The 26255-nt window shown below is 41.5% G+C and overlaps 1 protein-coding gene across 3 annotated transcripts in view; it reads left to right on the plus strand.

The window, feature by feature from the left end:
- The window catches only part of STN1 (STN1 subunit of CST complex), an 89598-nt gene that overhangs the window by 39546 nt on the left and 23797 nt on the right, over positions 1-26255 (plus strand). For all 3 annotated transcript variants that reach the window (XM_073596102.1, XM_073596101.1, XM_073596103.1), the window contains exons 4-6: positions 669-737; positions 12727-12891; positions 23690-23819. In XM_073596102.1, the coding sequence (XP_073452203.1) occupies positions 669-737; positions 12727-12891; positions 23690-23819 (364 nt within the window). The remainder of the gene's footprint in view (positions 1-668; positions 738-12726; positions 12892-23689; positions 23820-26255) is intronic.

Genomic DNA, 26255 nt, shown 5'->3' on the forward strand with positions numbered 1-26255 from the left:
TCCCTCCATAGGCAGCAGCGGCGCCTGACAAGCCCCTCCCCGCTCAGTGAGCAGAGAGGGACCTGTCATCCGCCGGTTCAGTGGAGATCAACGGACAGATCTCCCGCTGAGCCGGCGGACCGAGGCGGGCTCTGTGGAAACTGAGTCCGCCTCGTGTGAAAGGGGTCTTAACCACTCAGGTGTTAACTTGCATTTTCTAACCTATACTGGGGAAAGGCAACTAGATTCTAATTTGGTTACCATTCATGTCAATTTTTTTTTTGTGACCTTTTTATAAATAATTTCTTTCAGCTTTGTATAGATTTAGTCAGTGAACTGGGAAGAAGGTGGCTGCCCATTAGCTTGTGACTTCCGTGTTTGATTAATAAACAATCCACCCTTTTTTGTTCACATGTCTTTCACTGTTCTCCTGTTTTTAGGCCACCTGCCAAGCTGCCCCACCCTTCCCTTTCCTCCTGAAATCTGGCCGACGCCAACTAATGGATCGGTTTCCTGCTGTAGCCCTGAGCTTAGTGTAGAGCCTCAGCGGCATAGCATGTTGGTAAAGGCAGCCTGACTCCGTTCAACTATTTGCCGTATCTTCGTATTTGTAGCAGTAAACCTGTGATGATCACTGGTCTTGTGTATATGTGATTTAAATGTATTTTTATATCTGTTTACTCATTTAGTGGATGATAGCACTGGAGTTATCAACTGCACTTGCTGGAAATCCTCGGCAGCCAAAGACAGGCCTGAAGGTGAAAATATTAATTTTATTTATAGCAACCCTATTAAAGAAGATCAAAGCTTCCTGCAATAAAAGAGCTTGTGTAAGACAAATTAAAGTGTATGTAAATGAAAAAGCACAGCACAGAAATGTTAAGATTTATGCTTCTTGCACACTGCAGCTTGAAAAAGCTCAGTACAGATTTTTTTTTTTTTTTTTTTTTTTTTTACTGAGCTAAAATACAGCCCAATAATTGTAATGTGCCTATGCACACAGGCGCGTAAACCAGCGCTGTGCATTCTTCATTAAAAAAAATAAATAGAAAAATCTGCTTTTTTGGTAAGTAATTTATGCCTCATGCGCACAAAAGCGTGCAAAAATGCTCATTTGCATATTGTGCAGAAAGAGAACGCGAGAATAAGTTTGCGCGCCAACGCATATACACGAACATATGTTTAAATACATGCAAATACAAACCAAAAAAAAAAAAAATCTGAAAAAATAGATGCTCAAACAGTAGTATCATGTGCAAGAGGCCTTGCATACAGTACATGAGTACTGCCAGCAGGAAGAGGTTAAAGGTGAATGGGGGCCAGCCAGCAAAGAACACAGCTGTCCATTTACCAATATGGGACAGATAAACAGTAAAGCGTGACAATTCTTCCAATACGTGATATATAATTTTTATGGTATATTCTATGTTTAGTTTGCTTTGACTCATTTCCCAAATGAAAACATGTTTCCATGCTCATCCTTTTAAGCAAATGTATTGGATATTTGTATGAACTTTACTGACTTATGCAAAACAAGCATTTAAAGCAGAACGTCACTCTCTCAATCAACATTGGCTAGTTTTATTCTTTATACTGCTATCATTAGTAAATAGATAGAAATAGATAGAAAAGTACATTATATTTACAATATTGAATTATGATATTATTATTAAAAAATATGGAAAATATGTATACTGTAAATATCACAAATAATCAACAATCACAAACAGTAACAGCAATACACACGTTCATGTTCATCTCAACGGCTGCCCCTACTCACCCCGGGAATGGTAAGGTATCTCATAGAACTACAATCAATGGTGGTTCAAGGGGTCATAGAATGCCAAAAAGTCAACCAAGGACTGCAGGCAACCACAGGAAGCAGATAAGGACCAAACTAAAGTAATAAAATATTAGAAAACCATTTTATTTATATATATATATATATTTACATATTTGGAATCTCTAGAGAAGGTCTGGTTTGCAGAGAAAAAGGACAAGATCTTTCAGCACAGTACGCTCACATATGGAGTTAGACAAATAAACAGGTCATTTGTAGATATGTTGGGAAAAACATTTGAGACAGAAGAAATTGTTTCAGAACAAAACATCTTACTCCCCACACTGCTGTTTAAATGCAGCCAGGGGATGGTACTAAACAATAAGATATTAACATCCAGTATTATAAAGTTTCCATAATTCCTGTGGTGTGTGCAGGTGTCCTCGTAGTTCCGGCTAGAGTACAGGCCAGATCAAGCAGCCTTAAATGCCTCCCATCTGGCAGAATTGTTTCGCGCATTTGTTTTTATCTTTGACACCTTTTTTGGGTGAATGGGTAGGGGTACAATGTACCCCATACTTGTTCACATAGGGTGGGGGGCCAGGATCTGGGGGCCCACTTGTTTAAGGGGCTTGCAGATTCCCATAAGCCCCCCGACCCGCAGACCCCGACAACCAACGGCCAGGGTTGTCGGGAAGAGGCCCTTGTCTTTATCAACATGGGGACAAGGTGCTTTGGGGGCATGTGGCCTGATATGGGCCAGGAGGGGGGGTGTGCTCACTCATCCCCCCTCCCCTTTCCTGACCTGCCAGGCTGCGTGCTCGGATAAGGGTCTGGTATGTATTTTGGGGGGGGAGCCCCAGGACAATTTTTTAGGCGTGGGGGTTCTCCTTAGAATCCATACCAGACCTCTTGGGGGAGGAGCCCCATGCCATTTTTTTCCATTTTGGCGAGGGTCCCCCTTCAAGATCCTCAGCGCACATGCCACACCAAGTCGGATTATCATGATCCGACTTGTGGTGCAAGTTCTATTCAAATCAATGGGCTCATATAGGGAACCATCGATTTTGAATAGAGGCAGAGCTAGCCTGGCTAAACATGCATTAACGCCAGTGCAAAAAGCTACTAAAAGCACGTTTCTACAGCTGCGTTTCCTGGCGTTGGTAGTGGCTTTGCAGCTTGTTTTTTCTAACGTCCTGTTTGCATGAGGCCTAAAGCTTTCACAAGCTCTTGGATGTTAATTAATTTCATTGGCCAGAATAAATCATTTATTCTGGTCATTGAAATGAATAATGCTTGAGCACTGATCTATACCAGCTTTAGCTTCAAACGTTTTTTTCTACCCAAACTCTGCTGCTCCTGAATGCACTGGTAGTCGTTTTTTTTCCTGCCTCTAACAGCCTCTAAAAGCTCCTGCCACTAAACACTGCTAAAAGCCGCCTGTGTGTGCATGGTCACATAGGATAACATGGAGGGGCTTTTAGAGACAAAAAAAAAAAACGTCAGACGCCCCTAGAAGCAGCTGTAAAAACGTCCTGTGTGCATGAGGCCTTAAAGTGGTTGTATACCCTTTTTTTGTATTTTTACCTACAGGTAAGCCTATAATAAGGCTTACCTGTAGGTAAAATGAATATCTCCTAAACCTGTACGGTTTAGGAGATATTTACTTTGCATGCAGCCGCTGACGTCAGCGGCCGCAGGTCTGTTGAAGGTCTGGCTTGCCAGAAAGAAGTCTCCGTCGCGCATGCACGGGAGTGACGACATTGCGGCTCCGACCACTCACAGCGCCGGAGCCACGAGCCCAAGACACGCCAAGGGGAAATGTCAGCTCCCTTAACGTGGACCCAGATCAGCTGCCGATGCCTCGTTCTAAGGTACCAGACGAGGAGGCGCAGCTTTTGAACAGTGAGAGCCGCTGCCGAGTCTGTGCAGCACACGCTGGCCGCCATCTGCCTGCATGACACGCTGATCATGCAGACAGACGGCGGTGACTCGTGTATAAGTCGAAGGGGGCACTTTCAGCCCCAAAAAAGGGGCTGAAAAATTCGACTTATACACGAGTGTATATACGGTAAGTATTTCATAATGAGCTAGTATGTGGTGCATACTAGCTCATTATGCCTTTTGCCCTACAGGTTTAAAAACAAAAAAAAAAAAAACACTGTTTTTTTTTTCTAATTACCATACTTCTCTTTATGGATGCTCTTAGCTTTTAGAGCAGAAACAAGGCACCTCTGAGAATATTGCCAGCCTCTCCCTGCTGTCAGTTTTTTTTCTTCTCACCATCCAGCATGCGCTTATATTCTGCAGCTCTGCTGCTGATCTCATCAAGAAGTACAGGTTTAGTTGGTGTTGAAGATTGTCTATATTTGCAGGTTTGGACTGGATTATACAGATCCAAGACTCAAATACCGGAGCTTCTAATTAAAGGAAAATAGCAGGTTTTATTTTTCTCATGCTAATTGAGAGTGTGAACGAATTACTTACATTATCTTCCCTGACCAGTGTCTATCCAGATTTGTAGAATAAGCAGAATTTTAAAAGCAAATATTACTGAGCCTGAGACAACACTTTTCAATGTACCGTGGTCAACAGGCTTAGAGCATTTACCTTGTTGTACAGACACTCTTCATTGTGAAGTTATGTAAAAAATGTGATATTTTGCTTTGGCAAAGGGAAAGGGTTGCAGGAGCCAAGGGCACGCCCAAGGAGCTAGATATGGTGACATAGTGGCAGCGCCTATCTGTTGCAGATATGTGTAATATTCTTAGGGGATTCTTAAACACACCCTGTGGTGTCATTTTGACAGTGGGCCCTTTACGCCTTTTATAGGGTCTTGTGGAAGTTGAAGTATGCTAATGAAAAAGGTGACCTGTGACAAAGCAAAATCCTGGATAGAAGCTACCATTCTTTAACATCTGGGTAGTTTGCTAGTCCTGAGGTACTGATATCAGTTGTAGTAAAGTTTCACTGCCCTGGAACATGTATGCATTCTGGGAGACGAAGAATGTCAGCTTTATTTGAGGCCCCTTAGGAATAGCTAGGAAAGGATAATGCGTTTTATATATATATATATATATATTGTTTAAAGTGGTTGTAAAACCTTAAATATACCCAGGGAAGTGACTGGCCTCGGGTGATACACAGAGAATAAACACATTTTCCTACATAAGTTTTACCTGTTTATCTGCAGTCTAATCTTCTCTGCAGCCATTCATAGTGCAGAATTTATAAAGCTTGTCTGAGCGCCAGAAAGCAGTGGACAGAGAGCTGAAATTACACTCTGCAGAGCTCAGCGGGGAAAGAGAGCTGATTTAAAGGGAAGGAACACACCCCCCTTCACACCAGTGTTGCCAACCATCAGTATTTTTAATGGCAGCCAGTAAAAAAACAGGCATTTTTCTCCTGCCGGTTAATGACAGTGACAGGAAAAGTTTGCCAGTTAAAAATATGGCTGTGATGCTCAGCTCGGACGGGCAGCGCTGGCGGGGCGCAAGGCTGGCGGAGGCGGTGCCTGAGCTTGTTGTGTGATATCATGGTGAAAGGGAGCCAAGTGGAGCAGCCAGAGCCTCGGGCGTGCCGGTCTGTGAAATGGGATCAGGTCAAGCCAGAAGTGGGACTGTCAGTGCTGTTTGGACTGGTGTGGTCTGAAGGGATCAACTGGCATGGAGAGAGACTGTCACTGTGACTCAGGAGGACACGTGTCGTATTGGTGAGATGTCATCATCATCTGTACTGCTGCACACTGCTGTCAGTGTCACTGTGAGAGTCAATTTTATGTGTATGTGCCTGCCCATTCTAATTTCTTGCCCTCTTGAGTCCTGTCCCTGAACTACCATATATACTCAAGTATAAGCCGACTTTTTCAGCACATTTTTTATGCTGAAAAAGGGTCTCGAGTGAGGGTGCAGCCTCGCTGTGCCCATCTGCAGCTGTACCTTTGATAACCAAAACAGCGGGTGTCTCCCGCTGTGTCATGCAGTCTTAACTGTTCAGCGGCCGTCCACTGTAACAAAGCCCTCCCTCCTCCTCGTCCGTGATAGATGGAACACTGAACACTGATACAATGCTGGGAAACTGAATCAGTGTCCCGTCTATCACGGATGAGGAGGAGGAGGAGGCGGGGCTTTGTAACAGTGGACAGCTGCAGATGGGCATTGTTTACCCAGTAGCTGCTGCATTTCCCACCCTAGGCTTATACTTGAGTCAATACGTTTTCCCAGTTTTTTGTGGTAAAATTGGGTGCCTCGCTTATACTCGAGTACTTACTATATCATGAATAAAATAAGAAATATGTTTTTTGCTATAATATCTACCTTCAATCAGATTGCTAATTGCATATTGTACTTGTTTGTAACCTAAATACTGAAATTTGCACTTAAAACTCTTTATAACTTTTGGAAATGCCAGTAAAGTTTGCAAACTGGTAGATTAGCAACATTGCTTCACACAGGAATTGAGCTGAGGCTGTCAATCACAGGCTGCGTCCCGGAGCTCCCTCCCCATCACCTTTTTTCTCTTGGTGTTAGGAAAACTTGTCAGAAGTGATTCATCCTGATAGCAAAGGAATGAAGCAGCAGACAGAAATGACACTTATGCCCCGTACACACGGTCGGATTTTCCGATGGAAAATGTCCGATCGGAGCGTGTTGTCGGAAATTCCGACCGTGTGTGGGCTCCATCGGACATTTTCCATCGGATTTTCTGACACACAAAGTTGGAGAGCAGGAGATAAAATTTTCCGACAACAAAATCCGTTGTCGGAAATTCCGATCGTGTGTACACAAATCCGACGGACAAAGTGCCACGCATGCTCAGAATAAATAAAGAGATGAAAGCTATTGGCCACTGCCCCGTTTATAGTCCCGACATACATGTTTTACGTCACCGCGTTTAGAACGATCGGATTTTCCGACAACTTTGTGTGACCGTGTGTATGCAAGACAAGTTTGAGCCAACATCCGTCGGAAAAAATCCTAGGATTTTGTTGTCGGAATGTCCGAACAAAGTCCGACCGTGTGTACGCCCTATTAGTGTTCTGGATTGAGACAGGTGCACACTATAGAGGGATATCCTATGTTCATATTTCATGTCTGAGGTTTACAACCACTTTAAGCTGGCCATACAGGTGTAGAATTGTGTCCAAAAAGTTTAGTTGTCCTAACATTTGTCCAATTTTCTGATGGTTAGTGGGGTCAAAGCGGCTTTTGTTTTTGACCACAGTTAACAGGAAATTGGAGGAAGCAAGATGAAAATGTTTTCTCAAACAAGCAAAATTCTAACTGTGAATGTGGTTTTTGTTTGGGAAAAATCATACAGATTTGTAATGAAATGTGTTTAATACCTCTGGGATTCCATCCAAATAGTAGGTCTACGTGAAATTTGAAATCCTTTCCAATGAAATGAGTTGACTCAATGATGGCAAGAAAGAATTGCCATTCTCAAATGAAAATCTAATTGTGTATAGCCAACTGGTTTACACATCAAACTTTTCCCCAGCTAAGTTAATCTTGCATACCAGCACCTGAAACGGCCATCCTTTAAACAGCGAACTTGATTTTCTTTGGGATCCTATAGGTGACCCATGCAGTAAATCCCATATGCTGTTGTGAATTTCCCACAGCAACATATATGGAGAATTTCCTTAATAGGTGACACTGAAAGCTCAGTTGAAAAAGCACTCTCAGCCTATAACAGTGGCTCTAGTGATAGGTGTAAATCTTATCACCAGGGCTCCAGACTTCAGTAATAAGTCCTCCAGGAGGCAAAAACCTAAGGTATAAATACTTTTGAGTAGTTCTTCATAAGCTAAGTTCAACTAAAAGTGATATTTGAGTAGTAGGTGCTCACCAGTTACAATTTACTGTGCAGTAGGTCATATGCTTGTACCTCTTTTGGATGGCAGATATTTGGAGAACACCAGAATAAGAAACAAATGAGTGCAGGAGCATTTTGGCTGAGTACTAGAGAGAGATAATCTGCAAGCCATGTGCTGTAATGTGTGGTCAGCCCCTCCTTAATGAAATATCAATTTCCAAAGGCCTTGAGTTGCCCTATAATTAGATGATGATTCTTTTGTCTGTTGTCATCAGACTGCACCAGATATGCTTGGGAAAATAGTTTTCAGCTAAGTTCAACTTCTTTACTTTTTAAAATTTTTTTCAACTGCTTTTTTCCCTTAAAGTGGAGTTCCACCTACTTTTACAACTCTTTAGCATCCCTCACTAAACTGTGCACTGTAAACAAATTGGATTTTTTTTATATCTCAACACCTACTGTACAGTGGGGACAGAAAGTATTCAGACCCCCTTAAATTTTTCACTCGATGTTATATTGCAGCCATTTGCTAAAATCATTTAAGTTCATTTTTTTTTTCCTCATTAATGTACACACAGCACCCCATATTGACAGAAAAACACAGAATTGTTGACATTTTTGCAGATTTATTAAAAAAGAAAAATTGAAATATCACATGGTCCTAAGTATTCAGACCCTTTGCTCAGTATTTAGTAGAAGCACCCTTTTGATCTAATACAGCCATGAGTCTTTTTGGGAAAGATGCAACAAGTTTTTCACACCTGGATTTGGGGATCCTCTGCCATTCCTCCTTGCAGATCCTCTCCAGTTCTGTCAGGTTGGATGGTAAACGTTGGTGGACCCCATTTTTAGGTCTCTCCAGAGATGCTCAATTGGGTTTAAGTCAGGGATCTGGCCGGGCCATTCAAGAACAGTCACAGAGTTGTTGTGAAGCCACTCCTTCATTATTTTAGCTGTGTGCTAAGGGTCATCGTCTTGTTGGAAGGTAAATCTTCGGCCCAGTCTGAGGACTCTGGAGAAGGTTTTCGTCCAGGATATCCCTGTACTTGGCCGCATTCATTTTTCCCTCGATTGCAACCAGTCGTCCTGTCCCTGCAGCTGAAAAACACCCCCACAGCATGATGCCGCCACCACCATGCTTCACTGTTGGGACTGTATTGGACAGGTGATGAGCAGTGCCTGGTTTTCTCCACACATACCGCTTAGAATTAAGGCCAAAAAGTTCTATCTTGGTCTCATCAGACCAGAGAATCTTATTTCTCACCATCTTGGAGTCCTTCAGGTGTTTTTTAGCAAACTCCATGCGGGATTTCATGTGTCTTGCACTGAGCAGAGGCGTCCATCAGGCCACTCTGCCATAAAGCCCCGACTGGTGGAGAGCTGCAGTGATGGTTGACTTTCTACAACTTTCTCCCATCTCCCGACTGCATCTCTGGAGCTCAGCCACAGTGATCTTTGGGTTCTCATTTACCTCTCTCACCAAGGCTCTCCTCCCCCGATAGCTCAGTTTGGCCGGACAGCCAGCTCTAGGAAGGGTTCTGGTCGTCCTAAACATCTTCCATTTAAGGATTATGGAGGCCACTGTGCTCTTTGAAACCTTAAGTGCAGCAGAATTTTTTTTGTAACCTTGGCCAGAACTGTGCCTTGCCACAATTCTGTCTCTGAGCTCTTCAGGCAGTTCCTTTGACCTCATGATTCTAATTTGCTCTGACATGCACTGTGATCTGTAAGATCTTATATAGACAGGTGTGTGGCTTTCCTAATCAAGTCCAATCAGAATAATCAAACACAGCTGGACTCAAATGAAGGTGTAGAATCATCTCAAGGATGATCAGAAGAAATGGACAGCACCTGAGTTAAATATATGAGTGTCACAGCAAAGGGTCTGAATACTTAGGACAATGTGATATTTCAGTTTTTCTTTTTTAATAAATCTGCAAAAATGTCAACAATTCTGTGTTTTTCTGTCAACAAGGGGTGCTGTGTGTACATTAATGAGGAAAAAAAATGAACTTAAATGATTTTAGCAAATGGCTGCAATATATCAAAGAGTGATAAATTTAACGGGGTCTGAATACTTTCCGTCCCCACTGTATATCTGCTGTATTCATTTTTCACTTCCTCCTCCCTGGCCGCGGCCCATCGCATCATTTCCTGTTTGCAATGCCTTCTGGGAAGGGGCGGCAACTTCCTCTGAAACTGCCGTTGCTATGGAAACCTGACCTGAAACTTATTACACTGCTTGTGCTGCACTGAGCATGTGCGAGATTTGCAAGGGTGAGATCCAGGAAGAAATAGTCTGGCTTCAGAGGCCCACACTTAAGATGGCCACAGCCTGCTGTAAGTTTATAAAATAACAAACTACTGCTATAAACTAACAAAACAGACCTTAGTTTACAGACTAACTTTACTAGAATACATTAAGCTTGTGTATTATAGGGTTATTTTTATTTAAAAAGTATAATTTCGGCCGGAACACCACTTTAAAAAAAATTTAAATAAATCAGCGCCACAAGTGCATGGATTGATATATAGTATGCTTGCACATATGTCAATCTGAGTATGCATATTATGCAATGTGAAGGTGCCTCAAACCAGAAGCTCTGTGTGCAATACCTAATGAGAAGCGGCCTCAGCATTGTCTCCTCCTAAGACCATGTTCCAACGCGTTTCACCCCGCCTTGACATTGCATAGTTACCATGCCTTTTAGATGAGCATGTCAAATGCAAGCACCCTCCCAAGTAGAGGATCACTGGAGTGGCGATATCCAGCACTTAGAGCAGCATTTGATATTTCAACTGGTCGCAGTGAATCTGAGCTTGCATGTTTACAGAAAAATCTATGAAAATTAAATCTTTTTTTAGAGGTAAAATCATGCCCACTTTTCAACTGCGATTACATTTTAGAATGGAAACTGAGAACAAATGTGAAGCCATTGGTGACCAATTCGAATTCCTATTTAAAGCCCCAGACAGATATAACAGAAACAAATAAATGCAGCTCTGTATTCATTACTACATCATTGCATGTATTTTGCAAAAATAAACTAAGTGCCTGAATTTGACTTGGTATCAGCCTCTTGTGCTCTTTGTACAGCAGAGTTCAGACTGTAAGGAGTAACTTGTGCTACAGTGCTTGTGTCCTAACAAAGGATGTGCTCATAGGAGTAGAGAACAGAGTGAGAGGTGAGGTCATCAGTCTGCTCCTTTTTCTTTTCCCAGTCCAGTCACAGGGTGGTGGTGAAGGGGTGACCTGTAAGTGTTACCGAATTGCAGTAGAGAAAAATCTGGTCTTCTGCCTCTGCCCAGTGCCATATGGCAGAGATGTGTTATGTCGCGTACACACGATCGCACATTCCGACAACAAAATCCATGTTGTTTTTCCAACGGATGTTGGCTCAAACTTGTCTTGCATACACACGGTCGCACAAATGTTGTCGGAAATTCCGATCGCCAAGAACACGGTGACGTACAACACATACAACGAGCCGAGAAAAATGAAGTTCAATAGCCAGTGCTACTCTTCTGCTTGATTCCGAGCATGCGTGGAATTTTGTGTGTCGGAATTGTGTGCACACGATCGGAATTTCCAACAACGGATTTTGTTGTCGGGAAATTTGAGATCCAGATCTCAAATTTTATTTTTCAGATGGAGGCTACACATGGTCGGAATTTCCGGCAACAAGCTCACATTGAACATTTCCCGTCAGAAAATCCAACCGTGCGTATGCGGCATAACTCTAGACTATCTATAACTAGACTTACTATGGGGCTTCCATTGTCGGCTGCCTCTCCTGCTCACACCTCCACACGGAAACCACCGCTGACAACTGATGCTGGGACCGGACTGGATCGCTATAGGTAAGTAAAGTGATTTTTGCTTTACAGGGTTAGATAGAATAGGTTTAGAATGTGACAGAGAGCAGGTTTAGAGTCGTTTTGCCTGAGCTTCCACTTTAACCACTTCCCGCCCGGCCTATAGCAGATTGATGGCCGGGAAGTGGTTCACTTATCCTAACTGGGTGTCATATGACATCCAGCAGGATAACATGCCGGCGTGCGCCCGTGGGGCGCTCAGCTCGGCGATTGCGAGTGTGGCGTGTCAGTCTGACATGCCACATCTCCGATCGTGGTAAGAAGCCTCTGACAGAGGCTTCTTACAACGTGATCAGCTGTGACCAATCACAGCTGATCATCGCTTAAACCAGGAAGTGCTGGTAAATGTCATTCCTCGGTTCGCGCTGACAGGGAGAGACGATCGTTGGCTCTCCCTATCAGAGGGGGGGGGTCTGTGCTGATAATCAGCTTATTGATTATCAGCATAGCCCCATCAGATGTGCCACCACAGCTGCTAAAAAGCTGCTAAAAAACGGATGACAGTGCCAATTAGTGTCCATCACAGTGCCAATCAGTGGCCAGCAGTAAAACCTGTCAGTACCTCATCGTCAGTGCCAATCAGTGCCGCCAGTCAGTGCCCTTCACAGCAGCCTGTCAGTACTCATCAGTGCCACCTATTAGTGCCTATCAGTGTTGCATATCAGTGCTGCCTATCAGTGCCCATCAATTCTACATATTAATGTCTCCTCATCAGTACCCATCAGTGCCGCCTCATCAGTTCCCATCAGTAAAGGAGAAAACAAAATTGTACAACCGAAACGAAGAAAAACTTTTTTTTTTTTCAAAAATTTCAGTTTTCTTTAGTTTGTTTAGCAAAAAATAAAACCGCAGAGGTGATCAAATACCACCAAAAAAAAGCTCTATTTGTGGGAACAAAATTATAAAAATTTTATTTGGGTACAGTGTAGCATGACCGCGCAATTGTCATTCAAAGTGCAACAGCGCTGAAACCTGAAAATTGTCCTGGACAGGGCGAAAGCACCCGGTATTGCAGTGGTTAAATGTGTTTTTATCCTTTTTTTTTAAATGTTAGCATGCAGTTGACATTTCATTTTCCCATAGCACAAAAGGATAAACCTAATTGGCTGCTACCTTTTCATGTTCATTTTCTTTTCCCCGTTTTTATAGAATCAGGCCCTTGTGTTAATGTGTCATTTTAATTCCAGGGTGAAATCAGGTCACATTTCTGTTTTATATCATTACAGTAAAGTCCTCCAGCAAATTCTTTAATCTTTGATCTTATGTGTTTGCAGATGTTCACAGAAGTACATCGGGAGCTAATGACCTAGATGGACTAGTGCAAGAACTGCACAGACAGGAAAGCAGTAAGGCCAAGATGGAAATTGGCGATGTTATCAGAGTCCGAGGCTACATCAAAGTTTTCAGAATGCAGAGAGAGGTGGTGGCTTCTATTTTCTGTAAGGAGAACTTCATTTTACAAATGAGATGTTTGTTTATACTCGTATGGGTTGTGTTAGGTATCAGCTGGCATTTCTGGCACAAGTTTGGCATTTGTCTGCCCACACACGTGCATTTCATTGCCTTAGTTGGATTTTGCTATACATCTCTCTAGTGAGTTTAAGAGGAAGCTTCAGGCAAACAGCTAAATACACAGTTACATCACATATATGTGGACTTTTTTTTATCTGCCAAAGGATTTTCAATTCTGTGCAGCCAATTTTGTGATTTACATTCCACACTCCAATACCAGATGGCTGACACATAATTCCTGATTAAGCAATCCATTTTCCTGGTTTAGCAGTTCAGTGTCATACGCCTCCTTATTGAACAGTGAAACAACATTGCCTATCCAATAGTCAGGAGCTGTAAAGGTGACTCAGCTAGTAGTAATAGTTAACCAGGAACTGATAGAGTTCCACTTTAAAGTGGTTGTAGACCCTTACATATACTCAGTGAAGTGACTGGCCTCAGTTGATACACAGAGATAAAACAAATCCTCCTACATAAGTTGTACCTGTTTATTTGCAGTCTTCTCTTCTCTACAGCCATTCATATTCTAGAATTTATACAGCTTATCAGAGATTTCAGAAAGTAGGGGATAGGGAGCTGAAGTTACACTCTGCAAAGCTCAGTGAGAGCTGGAGGAAAGGGACACACACCCTCCTCACACACAGCACACAGGTACAAAGCTAAGACTGTCAATCATAGGCTGTGTGCTAAAAATGCCTCCCCTGTACTTTTTCTCTTGGTGTCAGGAAAACAGTGAAGAAGTGTCTCATGCAGATAGCACAGGAACGAGGCAGCAGAAAGAAATGACACTTTGTGCTCTTGATTGAGACAAGTACACACTATAGAGGGATATGCTTTTGTTCATATTTCATGTCAGAGACTTACAACCACTTTAGGGAGACTGACATCCATTAGAAATAGCAGAAAAGCTTTTCCTATGTTTGCATGATGATGATCAAAGTAAGCACACACTGAGAATGATTACCTGAAGGCACCAGATTCTATTAAAAAGCACACTGGGCATGTTTGACAGTTTTCTTTTCTGGAGATTCCCACTGAGATCATCACAGTACCCTCATTTCCAACCTGTGGGTACCCATTTCATTACATCCTTTCAGCTGCAGAAGCGTCATCCACCCTCTCTACTTATCTACTTTATAAATAGAGAGGGTGGATCTTCCTAACAGAGGCACATACAGCAATAAAAACCTGACACGTGTTCTAATCCCTCTCCACTCTAAAACCTAAAATAAATAGGGCTTGCCTTTAGTTATACTTTAATTTCCACAAGGGCCAAAAGGCGGCCATAAACAGCTCAGGTTTTGGCTGATTCATGCTGAACCATGGACGCCCCTGTCGGCACCATCCAGCGTGATAAAAGTCAACTGTTAAAGGACCTGGGTGAAAAATTGTCAGCTGAACAACACCTAAATTTAATCAGATGCAGGCCCCATTTGGGTATTCTGATAACCACTGGAGCAAGCTGTCAGAATTCAATAGCCGGCAGGGGAGATTTGTCTATCTACACTGTTTAAGAAAATAAAGAAAAAATAAGTTAAGAAAGAAGTTTCTTGCCAGCTTAACCATTTACGGACTGCCCACTATCATTATACGGCGACACTTTGAAGAGGATTATCGTTGTTATGGCAGCAGCTAGCTGCCATAACCCCGGTATCCTCTTCTTCAGCGGGCGGTCTTCTGAGTGGTCTCTGCGGCGGATTCGCAGCAAGATCACTTTTATCGGTGGCAGGAGAGGCCTCTCCCGCCGCGCTCCGGTGGTCTCTGCCGCTTACCGGAGCCACCGGTAGCGGCGGAGACGATCAGGTCCTTTCCCCTGCTTGGCTGGCTGCCGAGTGAGGGAAAGATGGCCCCCACTCGGCTCTATAGCATGACTGGCGGAAGCGACGTCAAACGTCACTTCCGCCCAGTGCTCTTAAAGCAGAATTTTTATTTTTTTTTTGTTTTTGTTTTTTTTTATTGCATTTTTATTGTCTTTTAGTGTAAATATGACATATGAGGTCTTTTTGACCCCAGATCTCATATTTAAGAGGTCCTGTCATTCTTTTTTTCTATTACAAGGGATGTTTACATTCATTGTACAACCCCTGGCAAAAATGATGGAATCACCAGTCCCTGAGGATGTTCCTTCAGTTGTTTATTGTTGTAGAAAAAAAAGCAGATCACAGACATGGCCAAAAACTAAAGGCATTTCAAATGGCAACTTTCTGGCTTTAAGAAACACTAAAAGAAATCAAGAAAAATAATTGTGGTGGCCAGTAACAGTTAGATTTATAGAACAAGCACAGGGAATAAATTATGGAATCACTCAATTCTGAGGAAAAAATTATGGAATCACCCTGTAAATTTTCATTACAAACACTAACACCTGCATCAGATTAAATTTGCTTGTTAGTATGTAGGTAAAAAGGAGTGATCACACCTTGGAGAGCTGTTGCAACAAGTGGACTGGCATGAAGCATGGCTCCAACACCAGAGATGTCAATTGAAAAAAAGGAGAGGATTATCAAACTCCTTAAAGAGGGTAAATCATCATGCAGTGTTGCACAAGATGTTGGTTGTTCACAGTCAGCTGTGTCTAAAACATGGACCAAAATACAAACAACATGGGAAGGTGGTTAAAGGCAAGCATCCTGGTAGACCAAGGAAGACATCAAAGCGTCAAGACAGAAAACTTAAAGCAATATGCCTTGAAAACAGAAAATGTACAACAAAACAAATGGGAGGAAACTGGAGTCAACATCTGTGACCGAACTGTAAGAAACCGCCTAAAGGAAATGGGATTTACATACAGAAAAGCTAAAAGAAAACCATCTCTAACACCTAAACACAAAAAAACAAGGTTACAATGGGCTAAGGAAAGGCAATCGTGGACTGTGGATGATTGGATGAAAGTCATATTCAGTGATGAATCTCGAATCTGCATTGGGCAAGGTGATGATGCTGGAACTTTTGTTTGGTGCCGTTCCAATGAGATTTATGCAGACGACTGTCTGAAGAAAACATGCAAATTTCCACAGTCAATTATGATATGGGGCTGCATGTCAGGTAAAGGCACTGGGGAGATGGCTGTCATTAAATCTTCAATAAATGCACAGGTTTACATTGAAATTTTGGACACTTTTCTTATCCCATCTATTGAAAGGATGTTTGGGGATGATGAAATCATTTATCAAGATGATAATGCATCTTGCCATAGAGCAAAAACTGTGAAAAAATTCCTTGAAGAAAGACACATAAGGTCAATGTCATGGCCTGCAAACAGTCCGGATCTCAATCCAATTGAAAATCTGTGGTGGAAGTTAAAGAAAATGGTCCATGACAAGGCTCCAACCTGCAAAGATGATTTGGCAACAGCAATCAGAGAAGGCTGGAGCCAGATTGATGAAGAGTACTGTTTATCACTCATTAAGTCAATGCCTCAGAGACTGCAAGCAGTTATAAAAGCCAGAGGTGGTGCAACAAAGTACTAGTGATGTGTTGGAGTGTTATTTTGTTTGTTTGTTTTTCATGATTCCATAATTTTTTCCTCAGAATTGACTGATTCCATAATTTATTCCCTGTGCTTGTTCTATAAATCTAACTGTTACTGGCCACCACAATTATTTTTCTTGATTTCTTTTAGTGTTTCTTAAAGCCAGAAAGTTGCTATTTGAAATGCCTTTAGTTTTTGGCCATGTCTGTGATCTGCTTTTTTTCTACAACAATAAACAACTGAAGGAACATCCTCAGGGACTGGTGATTCCATCATTTTTGCCAGGGGTTGTAATAGGAATACAAGTGACCCATTTTTTTTTTTTAAAAGGACAGTGTCAAAATAAAAAAATAAAGTAAATAATAAAACTCTTTTTTTTTTTTTTTTTCCAAAGAAGTAAATGCATACGTGAGTAGCACCCGCATATGAAAACAGTGTTCAAACCACGCATGTGAGGTATCGCCATGATCGTTAGAGTGAGAGCAATAATTCTAGCCCTAGATCTCCTCTGTAACTCAAAACTGATAACCTGTAGAAATTTTTAAACATCGCCTATGGAGATTTTTAAGGGTAAAAGTTTGTCGCCATTCCACGAGCAGGCACAATTCTGAAGCGTGACATGTTGGGTATTAATTTACTCGGCGTAACATTATCTTTCACAATATAAAAATAAAATTGGGCTAACTTTCTCCATTTCCATAATCTTTATTGTTTTCTTTTTCCACATTATACAAAAATTTAAAAAAAAAAACAAGCATACCAGTTTTGCTTATATCTACTATACATTCATTAATAGACACATATTACTATCGCAGAGAAGGTATACTCTACTTATTTTCTCCTTTTGTACTTTCCCCGCCCTCCTCCCGCCCTATCCTCCCTTCCCTCCCCCCCCCTAAGCATATCTCACTATTTCTTACTTAATTTAGCTACCACAAGGCTACTTCTCTTATGTTTCCCTCACATTGGGTATCCTAGTTCTTCTAGCCAAGGATTCCATAATCTTTTAAATTCTTTCAGGTTCTTTCTCTTCGTGTACACTACTTTTTCCTTCCACATTGTTTCTACTACCGTTTTAACCCAATCTTCCTTCGTGGGGGGGGATCTTGCCTGCCATCTTAAAGCTATCAACTTCCTTGCTTGGAATAGGCATCTTCTTACTATTTTAATTTTAAAATTTCCTCTACTTATATTTCCCTCTACCCCCAAGATGCAAAGTTTTGGCTCTATTTTAAGTTCTAAAACGAGGATCTTATTTAACATTTCCACCACTTCATTCCAATAGCGGAATAGCTTTGGGCATTTCCATAGCATGTGAATTAGATCCCCCGATTCCTGACATCTAGGGCATTTGTCATCTTTCCTCCCTCCAAACCTGAATAACCTTTTAGGGGTATAGTATGTCCTATGTAGTAGCATTAATTGTGAAACTTTCTGAGCTGGTGCGACTGAAACCTGGTGACCTCCCATCAATATCTCTTTCCATTGTTCATCTGATATTAGTCCCAGATCTTTTTCCCATTTAGTTCTACATTTCAATTTTCCCGGAGTTTCTATAATACTTTTACATATATCTGGGTATATTTCGGCTATGGACCCCCCATGTCCACCCTGCGTATCTAATTTTTGAAATATAATAGACCTGTTCCAAACTGGCCCTTGTTCTCCAAACTGACTGCTCAAGGCATGTTTGATTTGTTGGTAACTAAAATATGAGTGATTTGGAATACCAAATTCCTCCTTGAGTGATACAAATGTTTTTAGAGTATTTTGATTGTACAACTGGGATAATTTATTTATCCCTCTCATTTCCCATGATTTTATTTTCCCAATTTCTTTTAATTCCTCTAAGTTCTTGTTATTCCACAGTGGGGTACATTTCATCAGACCTCCCATTCCCTTCATGGCCTTGATAGTGTTCCATACTTTTTTCATCAACTTTATCGTTGGGGGTTTATACAAAAAGGAGTTTGCCTCGAGTACTTCCGTCACTGTCCCATGGGGTGCTCCCATAATCATCAATTCTTTCCTATTGTGGCCGTTAGGACCGGAGCTTCTCACCAGATGCTGCATCTGTGCCGCCAAAAAATAGCCCCTTGGATGAGGCACCGCTAATCCCCCTTCTTGTGCTGGCAGTTGTAGGGTTTGTAGTCTTATCCTAGAGGGACCCCCTTTCCAGATGAAATCCCTCAGTAGTGTATCTATTTTTTTGAACCATCTCCGACTTATCCATATTGGGGAATTATGCATAACGTACAGTAGCTGGGGAAGCCACAACATTTTAATCAGGTTGCATCTCCCTGCCACAGACAAGGGTAAACTTCTCCAAATTTCAATCTTGCTTTTAAATTTCCTCAGCAGGGGAGTCAAGTTATTAACTAAATATTCCTCTGGATCTTTTGTTAACTTTATACCTAAGTATTTTGTTGACTCTACTATTTCCATCTGTATATTACTTACTGGGCCGTTCTCTCCCACAGGATCTATCGGTAGCAGCACCGATTTCTCCTGACTTATGGACAAGCCAGAGACTCTTCCAAATCCTGAGAATATTTCCAACACCTGGCTAAGGGATCCCTCCAGGTCGCCTAAAAATATGAGAACGTCATCCGCATACAATGCGATTCGTTCTTCCCCCTCTGCTCTCTGGAATCCTTTTATTATCCTACTCTGCCTTATTGATATAGCTAATGGTTCCATTGCCAGGGCAAAAATTAAAGGGGACAGGGGGCAGCCTTGCCTTGAGCCTCTTTCTAGTTGGAACTCGGATGAATAGTCACCATTAATCCTTACTTTTGCTTTGGGATCCTTATAAAGTACTTTTACCCAGCTAATAAAGGAGGGACCGAACCCAAACTCCCTTAGTACCCGCCAAATATACTCCCATTCTACACTATCGAATGCTTTTACCACGTCAAGCTGCATAACTGCTCTCGAGCCCGTATTATCTGTGGGTATCTGAAGGTTCAGAAAAACTCTCCTGATGTTCATACTAGTTGCTCTATGTGGAATAAACCCTGTTTGATCTTGGTGAACTACTTTGTGAATGATCTTTCTTAACCTCCCTGCCAGGACCTTTGCTAGTATCTTAACATCGGAGCAGAGTAGTGATATAGGTCTGTAAGATCCTGGTTCCAGTGGGTCCTTCCCCTCCTTATGCAATACAATAATAATGGCTTCGGTCATTGACGATGGTAATTTCCCCCTCTCCTTTGCCCAATTAAATACTTTAAGGAGTTCCGGTAGCAGTGTTTCCCCGTAGCTTTTATATATTTCTATTGGTAGCCCATCTGGACCCGGGGATTTATTATTGGTCATCTCTGCTACTGCCCTTTTAATTTCTTCCAGTGTAATTGGTCGCTCTAATTCCTCTTTGTCTGCCTCCTCAATTACTGGTATACTTATCTTGCTAAAAAAGGAGTCCATTTCCTCTCCCTCCCTGATCCCTCGGGATTTATATAAATCCATATAGTATTCTTTAAAAGTGTCTATAATTATCTCTCTCTGGGATGATATTTCACCTCTCTTAGTTTTAATTACTGAGATCGTGGAGGGGGGGGAACTGTTTTTAACAATACTGGCTAGCATCTTCCCTACTTTTTCTCCTTCCCCATATCCAATTTGTCTCTGGAACAATCTTTTATTTTCTACTTTCCTGAGTATTACGTCTCTATAGCTTTGTTGTTTTTCCTCCCACACTTTTTGTTTCTCAGGTAAGGGTTCTTTCACATACTCCTTCTCTGCCTCCATTAGCTCTCTCCTAGTCTTATTCTCCCAATCCCGTGAAGCTTTTTTAATTTTAGACACTTTCTGAATCAATAAACCCCTCAGGTAAGCCTTTAACGTATCCCACATCACCCCCTTTGTAACATTATCCGAGTTGAACCTTATAAATTCGTCCAGCTCAGATGCCATCCCTTCTGACTCCCCCATAATCTCTAGCCAGGCCGGGTTCAGTTTCCATACTCTACCTTCTTTTTTATTTCCGGGGTTTACTTCAACAGTCATTAACGAGTGATCTGACACCCCTCTAGGCTGATACGTTATATTTTGTATAACTTGCCCTGCTAGATCATTACCCAGTACTATGTCTATCCTTGATAAGGTAGAGTAGGAACTCGAGTAACATGAATATTGTAATGTTCCTGGGTTCCGTAGTCTCCAAATGTCGGATAATCCTGCTTCTTGAAGATATTGACACATCCGATTTTCTTGTGCTCCCTGGCTCTGTTTCCCTGGAGGAAATCTGTCTATTTTTTTATCCATAACTACATTCAAGTCCCCAACCACTATAACTGGCAGTCCCGGTTTATCCATTATGAATTTCAAGAGGTCATACAATATCTCCATTTTGAAGGGGGGGGGAATGTATATATTGGCTAGTACCCATTCTTGACCCTCTATTATACAATGCATAAAAATATATCGCCCTTCTTCATCTAATACGCACTGTCTGCAGGAGAATACCACCTCCCCGTCAATTAGTACCGCGACCCCTCTCGAATATGAGGTATGCACAGAGTGAAATTGATACTTATACCTCCTATTCCTCATATGTCCTTTAGTATCTTTTGTTAAGTGCGTCTCCTGCAAGCAGGCTATTCTTACTTTATATGTATCCAAGCTATCAAATATCGCTGCTCTTTTAACGGGGGTTCCCAGACCCCTAACGTTCCATGATCCAATATTCAACATCATCACTTAACCTGATTTTTACTGTGTATAATCCTTACTAGAAAGGGGATTTTAGATTTTACCAGCCTTGCTAAAAAAGTACAATATAGAGCAAAAAAAGGAACATTATAACCCATTAGTTTGTGCGACGTATTTACCCTTTGTGTTTTAGTGCTCAAACCCTTCCTGTCACTATTAATAAAATAACTAAAAATTACTCTAACTCCACCTTTAACCAAATGTTTTAAACCCATATCTCAGTTCTTTGGCCTATTTTCATCCTAGCTATACTGTGCCTGGTGTGTCGTCCTGTGAGCAAGTGTAATAAATAGTGTACAAAACATTTCCTTGCATTCTTATACATTATATCCTCCCTTGTTTTGTGTTCTCCCCCCCCCCCACCCACCCCCCCTCCCTTCCCACCAAAAAAAAAGAACCTCCCCCCATCCCCCCCACTCCATTCTAGGTTACCCTTAGGGGCTTTTTTAGTGACCGTCCCATACCCTTCCTTTATTTCAAAACCAACTCTACACGCTCCCCTCTCTTCCTTACTCTTACCCTCCACCCTTTCCACCCTTCCTCCATTCACATTCAAACTTATTTTCTAATTCAACCCAACCAAGTGTGTTCTCCACCTCACTCCCCTTCCCTCTCTCCTCCCTTTTATATATAACTTATATTTACACGTGTATATTTATTCCCCTATTCTATTCTCCTTCTGCTCTACTCCCTTTTTATTTCAGCGGTAACTGGTCCTTCTTTTCCTCCAACCATGTCAGTGCCTTCTCGGGGGAGTCAAAAATCTGACTTCCTCCAAGTGCATTCACACGTAGCCTGGCAGGATAAAGAAGTGCATATGTTACATCATACCCTTGGAGGTTACGTTTAATTTTTGAAAATTCCGCTCTACGCTTTTGCAGTCCCGGGGAGAAATCAGGATATATTGAGATTCTCGCACCATTGTAGAATATATTCCCTTTTTCTCTGGCCCTGCGTAAGAGGATTATTTTATCCCTATGATTTAAAAATTTCAGCAGTAGTGCTCTTGGGGGATTTCCTTGTTGAGGGGGCCTAAACGGAACTCTATGCGCTCTTTCAATAGAGAACTGCTGCGAGAATGACTCTCTTCCGTAGGTTTCAGTCAGCCACCTTTCAAGAAAGCCTATTGGATCTGCACCTTCACTCTTCTCTGGCAGGCCCACTACCCTCACATTGTCTCTTCGCAATCTATTTTCCATCTCGTCCATTTTTTCCATGAGCCTGTTTAACTGTTCTTCCTGGGTCTTGGTTCTTTGTTTCATGGGGTATAGCTCATCTTCTATAAGACTTATTCTCCCTTCTATTTCTGTTACTCTCTCCGCTGTTTTCTTTAAATCATGGCGTACTAGGGCAATTTCGTCTTTAATGTCTTGCATCTGTCCTGACATTTCACCCAAAGATTGTTTACAGGCGTTAATTGCCAGGAGGATGTCTTTCAGGGATGGCTCCCAAATTGGGCTAACTTTACTGTTTTCTTATTTTTTAATTCCAAAATTTTTTTTTTTTTTTTCTAAGAAAAAGTGCGCTTGTAAGACCGCTGCACAAATACGGTGTGACAGAGTATTGCAATGACCACCATTTTATTCTCTAGGGTGTTAGAAAAAAATATATATAATGTTTAGGGGTTATAAGTAATTTTCTAGCAAAAGAAAAAAAAGATTTTAACTTGTAAACACCGAGTCTGAAAAATAGGCCTGGCCCTTAAGTGGTTAGGGGCATTGCTCACCATTTCCAAAAAACTGCCTATGCAGATAAGGGGTGTCTGTAGATAAAAACAAATTGTGCAGCTTTGACCAAAGTTCAATAATGCCCTTTGCTATAGGTGTAGACCTTTTACGTATCTACCGAAGTCTGGCAAAAAAACTCCCAGAGATTGCATCATCCTGTCCTGCCTTGTCGCTAGGATGTTGCTAAGAGACTCCTAGCTCCTACTTCACTTCCACCATCACAGGAGTGAGCTCCTTCTCCAATTCAAACTCCCTCTCATATTCTGTCTCTCCCCTGATGCAGGAGCTCTGAGTATGGTAGCCACCTCATCCATTTAAACCCGAACACATATGAATTCCACAGGCTCTGTGGCTGATTAAGGTGGTAATTAAACTCACTTTTTGCCTTAGCTGCATTAAATAAGCCTCAGAACCTGTGTAATTCATATGTGTTCGGGTTTAAAGGGATGAGGTGGCAACCCTAGCTTTGAGCTCAGCGTTTGTGAGCTTGTTTCCTGGAATGGGGGAGGGGCTTTTTTTGCGTTTAAAGCTGGCTACAGATTATACAATTTTCTTGTACAATTTTCCTTTAGATTTACTAAAAAAACATATAATATGTTGTCAAACCTAAACCCTTTTAATTTGTATACATTTAAGCAGGCCCTTGCACTACATAGTTGAAGGTAAATCTAAAGGAAATGGAACAAAAAATTGTATAATGTGTAGCCAGCCTAAGGATGATACCAGCAATGTGTTCTAACTCACAAAATGTTTTTTTATTTATTTACATACTAGAATAACTTTTTTTTTTCATCAACTAATTTTTTGCCTTAGATAAAGTGGATGATCCCACACTTGACATGCAGATTATGAGGATGCTTGAACTGCCTTACCTCTATAAACATGCCTATGACAAACCTTTTATTCTTCCTGACGACATGACAAATCAATCCCAGGAGCAACTGTAAGTCATATATACTTTCTATCTATATTATAAAAAAATGAAGATTTCAGAAAGCATCCAGGAAGCATACCAGCCAATACCAATTGTACAATATTTCATTTCAAAACAGGCGTGTGTGTGTATATATATATATATATATATATATATATATATATATATATATATATATATATATATATATATATATATATATATATATATATATATATATAATATAGAATATACATTTTTTAAATCATTTTCTTTTTGATTACTGTCATTAGTACGTCATGTTTATTCCCCTTATTTCCTTTGTTACTCAGTTATTGCATTTGATGCTTTTAGGGTCGCTTGTACCTGTGTTTTTTTATGGCCAAGCAGAAAGTATGATTTCTGAGAGGTACTAAACGCTTCTGTTGATTGCTTCCAATCATTGCCCATACACAGGGCACAAAGAACACCTAAGTTGGCCATACATTGAGAAAAAAAAAAAATCAGATTCCTCCATCCATGCTATACAGAATGGATGGACGAATCTCCCACTAAAGCTGTTGTTTTCGGAGAGCTGGCCATCTGATTGGACACAGCCACTTTTCACCCATCAATTTTTCACCAGGCTCTTTCTAATTTTGAGTCAAAAGCTGTATGACAGCGCTACCCACTAAGCAAATTTCGGCCAGTTCAGACAATGTATGGCCAACCATAACCTGCTTTGTTGCAAGCTCAGATTCAGGATCATTTAAAAGACAAAGATACTGGCGACTATTATGATTTAGCTGGAAGGACCTCTAAAGGCACAAAGTGAATATTGGAATGAAAGCTGGTGCCACTCTCTTGTAGTATGTGCCACTTATACCCATTTATTGCCTTTGATACATTTGTGAAAAACATAAGCAAAATGTCTTTCTTTTTATAAATGTTTTTTTCTGGAATTTAAGCACACTTTGTAATTATATACTAACATGTGGAGTGCCATATTAACCAATAAATAAGCAGGCTGTACTTGCTGCTGATCCATTTAATTTGATAAGGACTTTCTGAATGAAGACAATAGACTCCCTACAGTCTGTAATGATGTCAGATACCCACAATGCAACGGGTGACCAGAGACCATGTGACCTATCCTAAGGTCATGAGTAATTATAAGAAGCACAGAGAAGCATTATTTTTTCAAGCCAAGTAAGAGGTCCTTTTTTTACCCCAAAATATATTATCTTGTATTAAAGCGGAGTTCCGCCTATTTTTTTTTTTTAAGTCAGCAGCTACAAATACTGCAGCTGCTGACTTTTAAAATAAGGACACTTACCTGTCCAGGGTGCCCGCGATGTCAGCACCTGAAACCGATCTGTCTCTCGGGTGTCTCTCACCATCTTCGATAAGGGAATCAGGAAGTGAAGCCTTGCGGCTTCACTTCCTGGTTCCCTACTGTGCATGCGTGACCCCACTGGTCCCTGCTGTCTTCTGGGACCTGTGTGTCTCCCAGAAGACAGCAGGGGGGTGGCGGAGAAGGCGCCAGAAGTGGCGTAGATACCCGTGGGTGGCTCGGCTATCTATGCCCGGAAGTGGGGGCAAAATACCTGTATTAGACAGGTATCTGCTCCCTCCTCCCCCCTGAAAGGTGCCAAATGTGACACCAGAGGGGGGGAGGATTCCGAAAAGCGGAAGTTCCATTTTTGGGTGGAACTCCGCTTTAACATGTATACTGATTTAATTGTGATATTTATTAGTGGGTCCACTTTATAACTGAGCTCCAATACACCTTCAGTATTACACAGTTGTACAGGCTCCTTTCCTGTAGTGAGACTGGTTTTAGTGCACGTTGTGAGCATCTTACAGTGTGCGTCAAGCTACAACAAGTCAGAGCCTGCCTTATTTCCTGAATAAAGGACATCCAGCAAAATCTAGAATTCCTCCCCAGCTTTCCTGCCCCTGCACCGTCCTTTTCGTTAACTGAATTTCTGTTCCTTTGATCATAGAGGTGGTACCCTAGGACAATCTGTATGTAAATGCAGTCTGCCTAGGAACGCCAACTTTCCCAGAATGACACCCATCCATTTAGGAATTTTTATATTTGCATAACTCCTCCCAAGATCCAGCCCACTGCATGCATGAGGACTGAGGGCTCTTGAGAAGAGTACTTAGGCAGAGTGCTGTGATGTTTTCAGGAAGCTGTGTACTGCCCCCTGCTGGCCCCTCCCACTAGCCATGATCTGCCTGCATTGCATTCAGAAGCACAGATACTCGGCAATAATTTCACTTACAAATAAGGTATGTAACAAAAGCAAGAGGGTTTTATTTAGAAATACGGTTAAGTATGTTGATAAACGGAAATAAACTTCAGCTTTCAGGTTTTGGATACTTTAGTGCTTCAACCCACATTTCCACTGATATAAATACTTATTTACGGTAATTTTTGTCATTTTTCTTAAAATGTAAACTTTCAATTCTAACTTTAGA

Source organism: Aquarana catesbeiana, linkage group LG08 (assembly GCF_042186555.1).
Source record: "Aquarana catesbeiana isolate 2022-GZ linkage group LG08, ASM4218655v1, whole genome shotgun sequence".
Taxonomy (NCBI): Eukaryota; Metazoa; Chordata; class Amphibia; order Anura; family Ranidae; genus Aquarana; species Aquarana catesbeiana.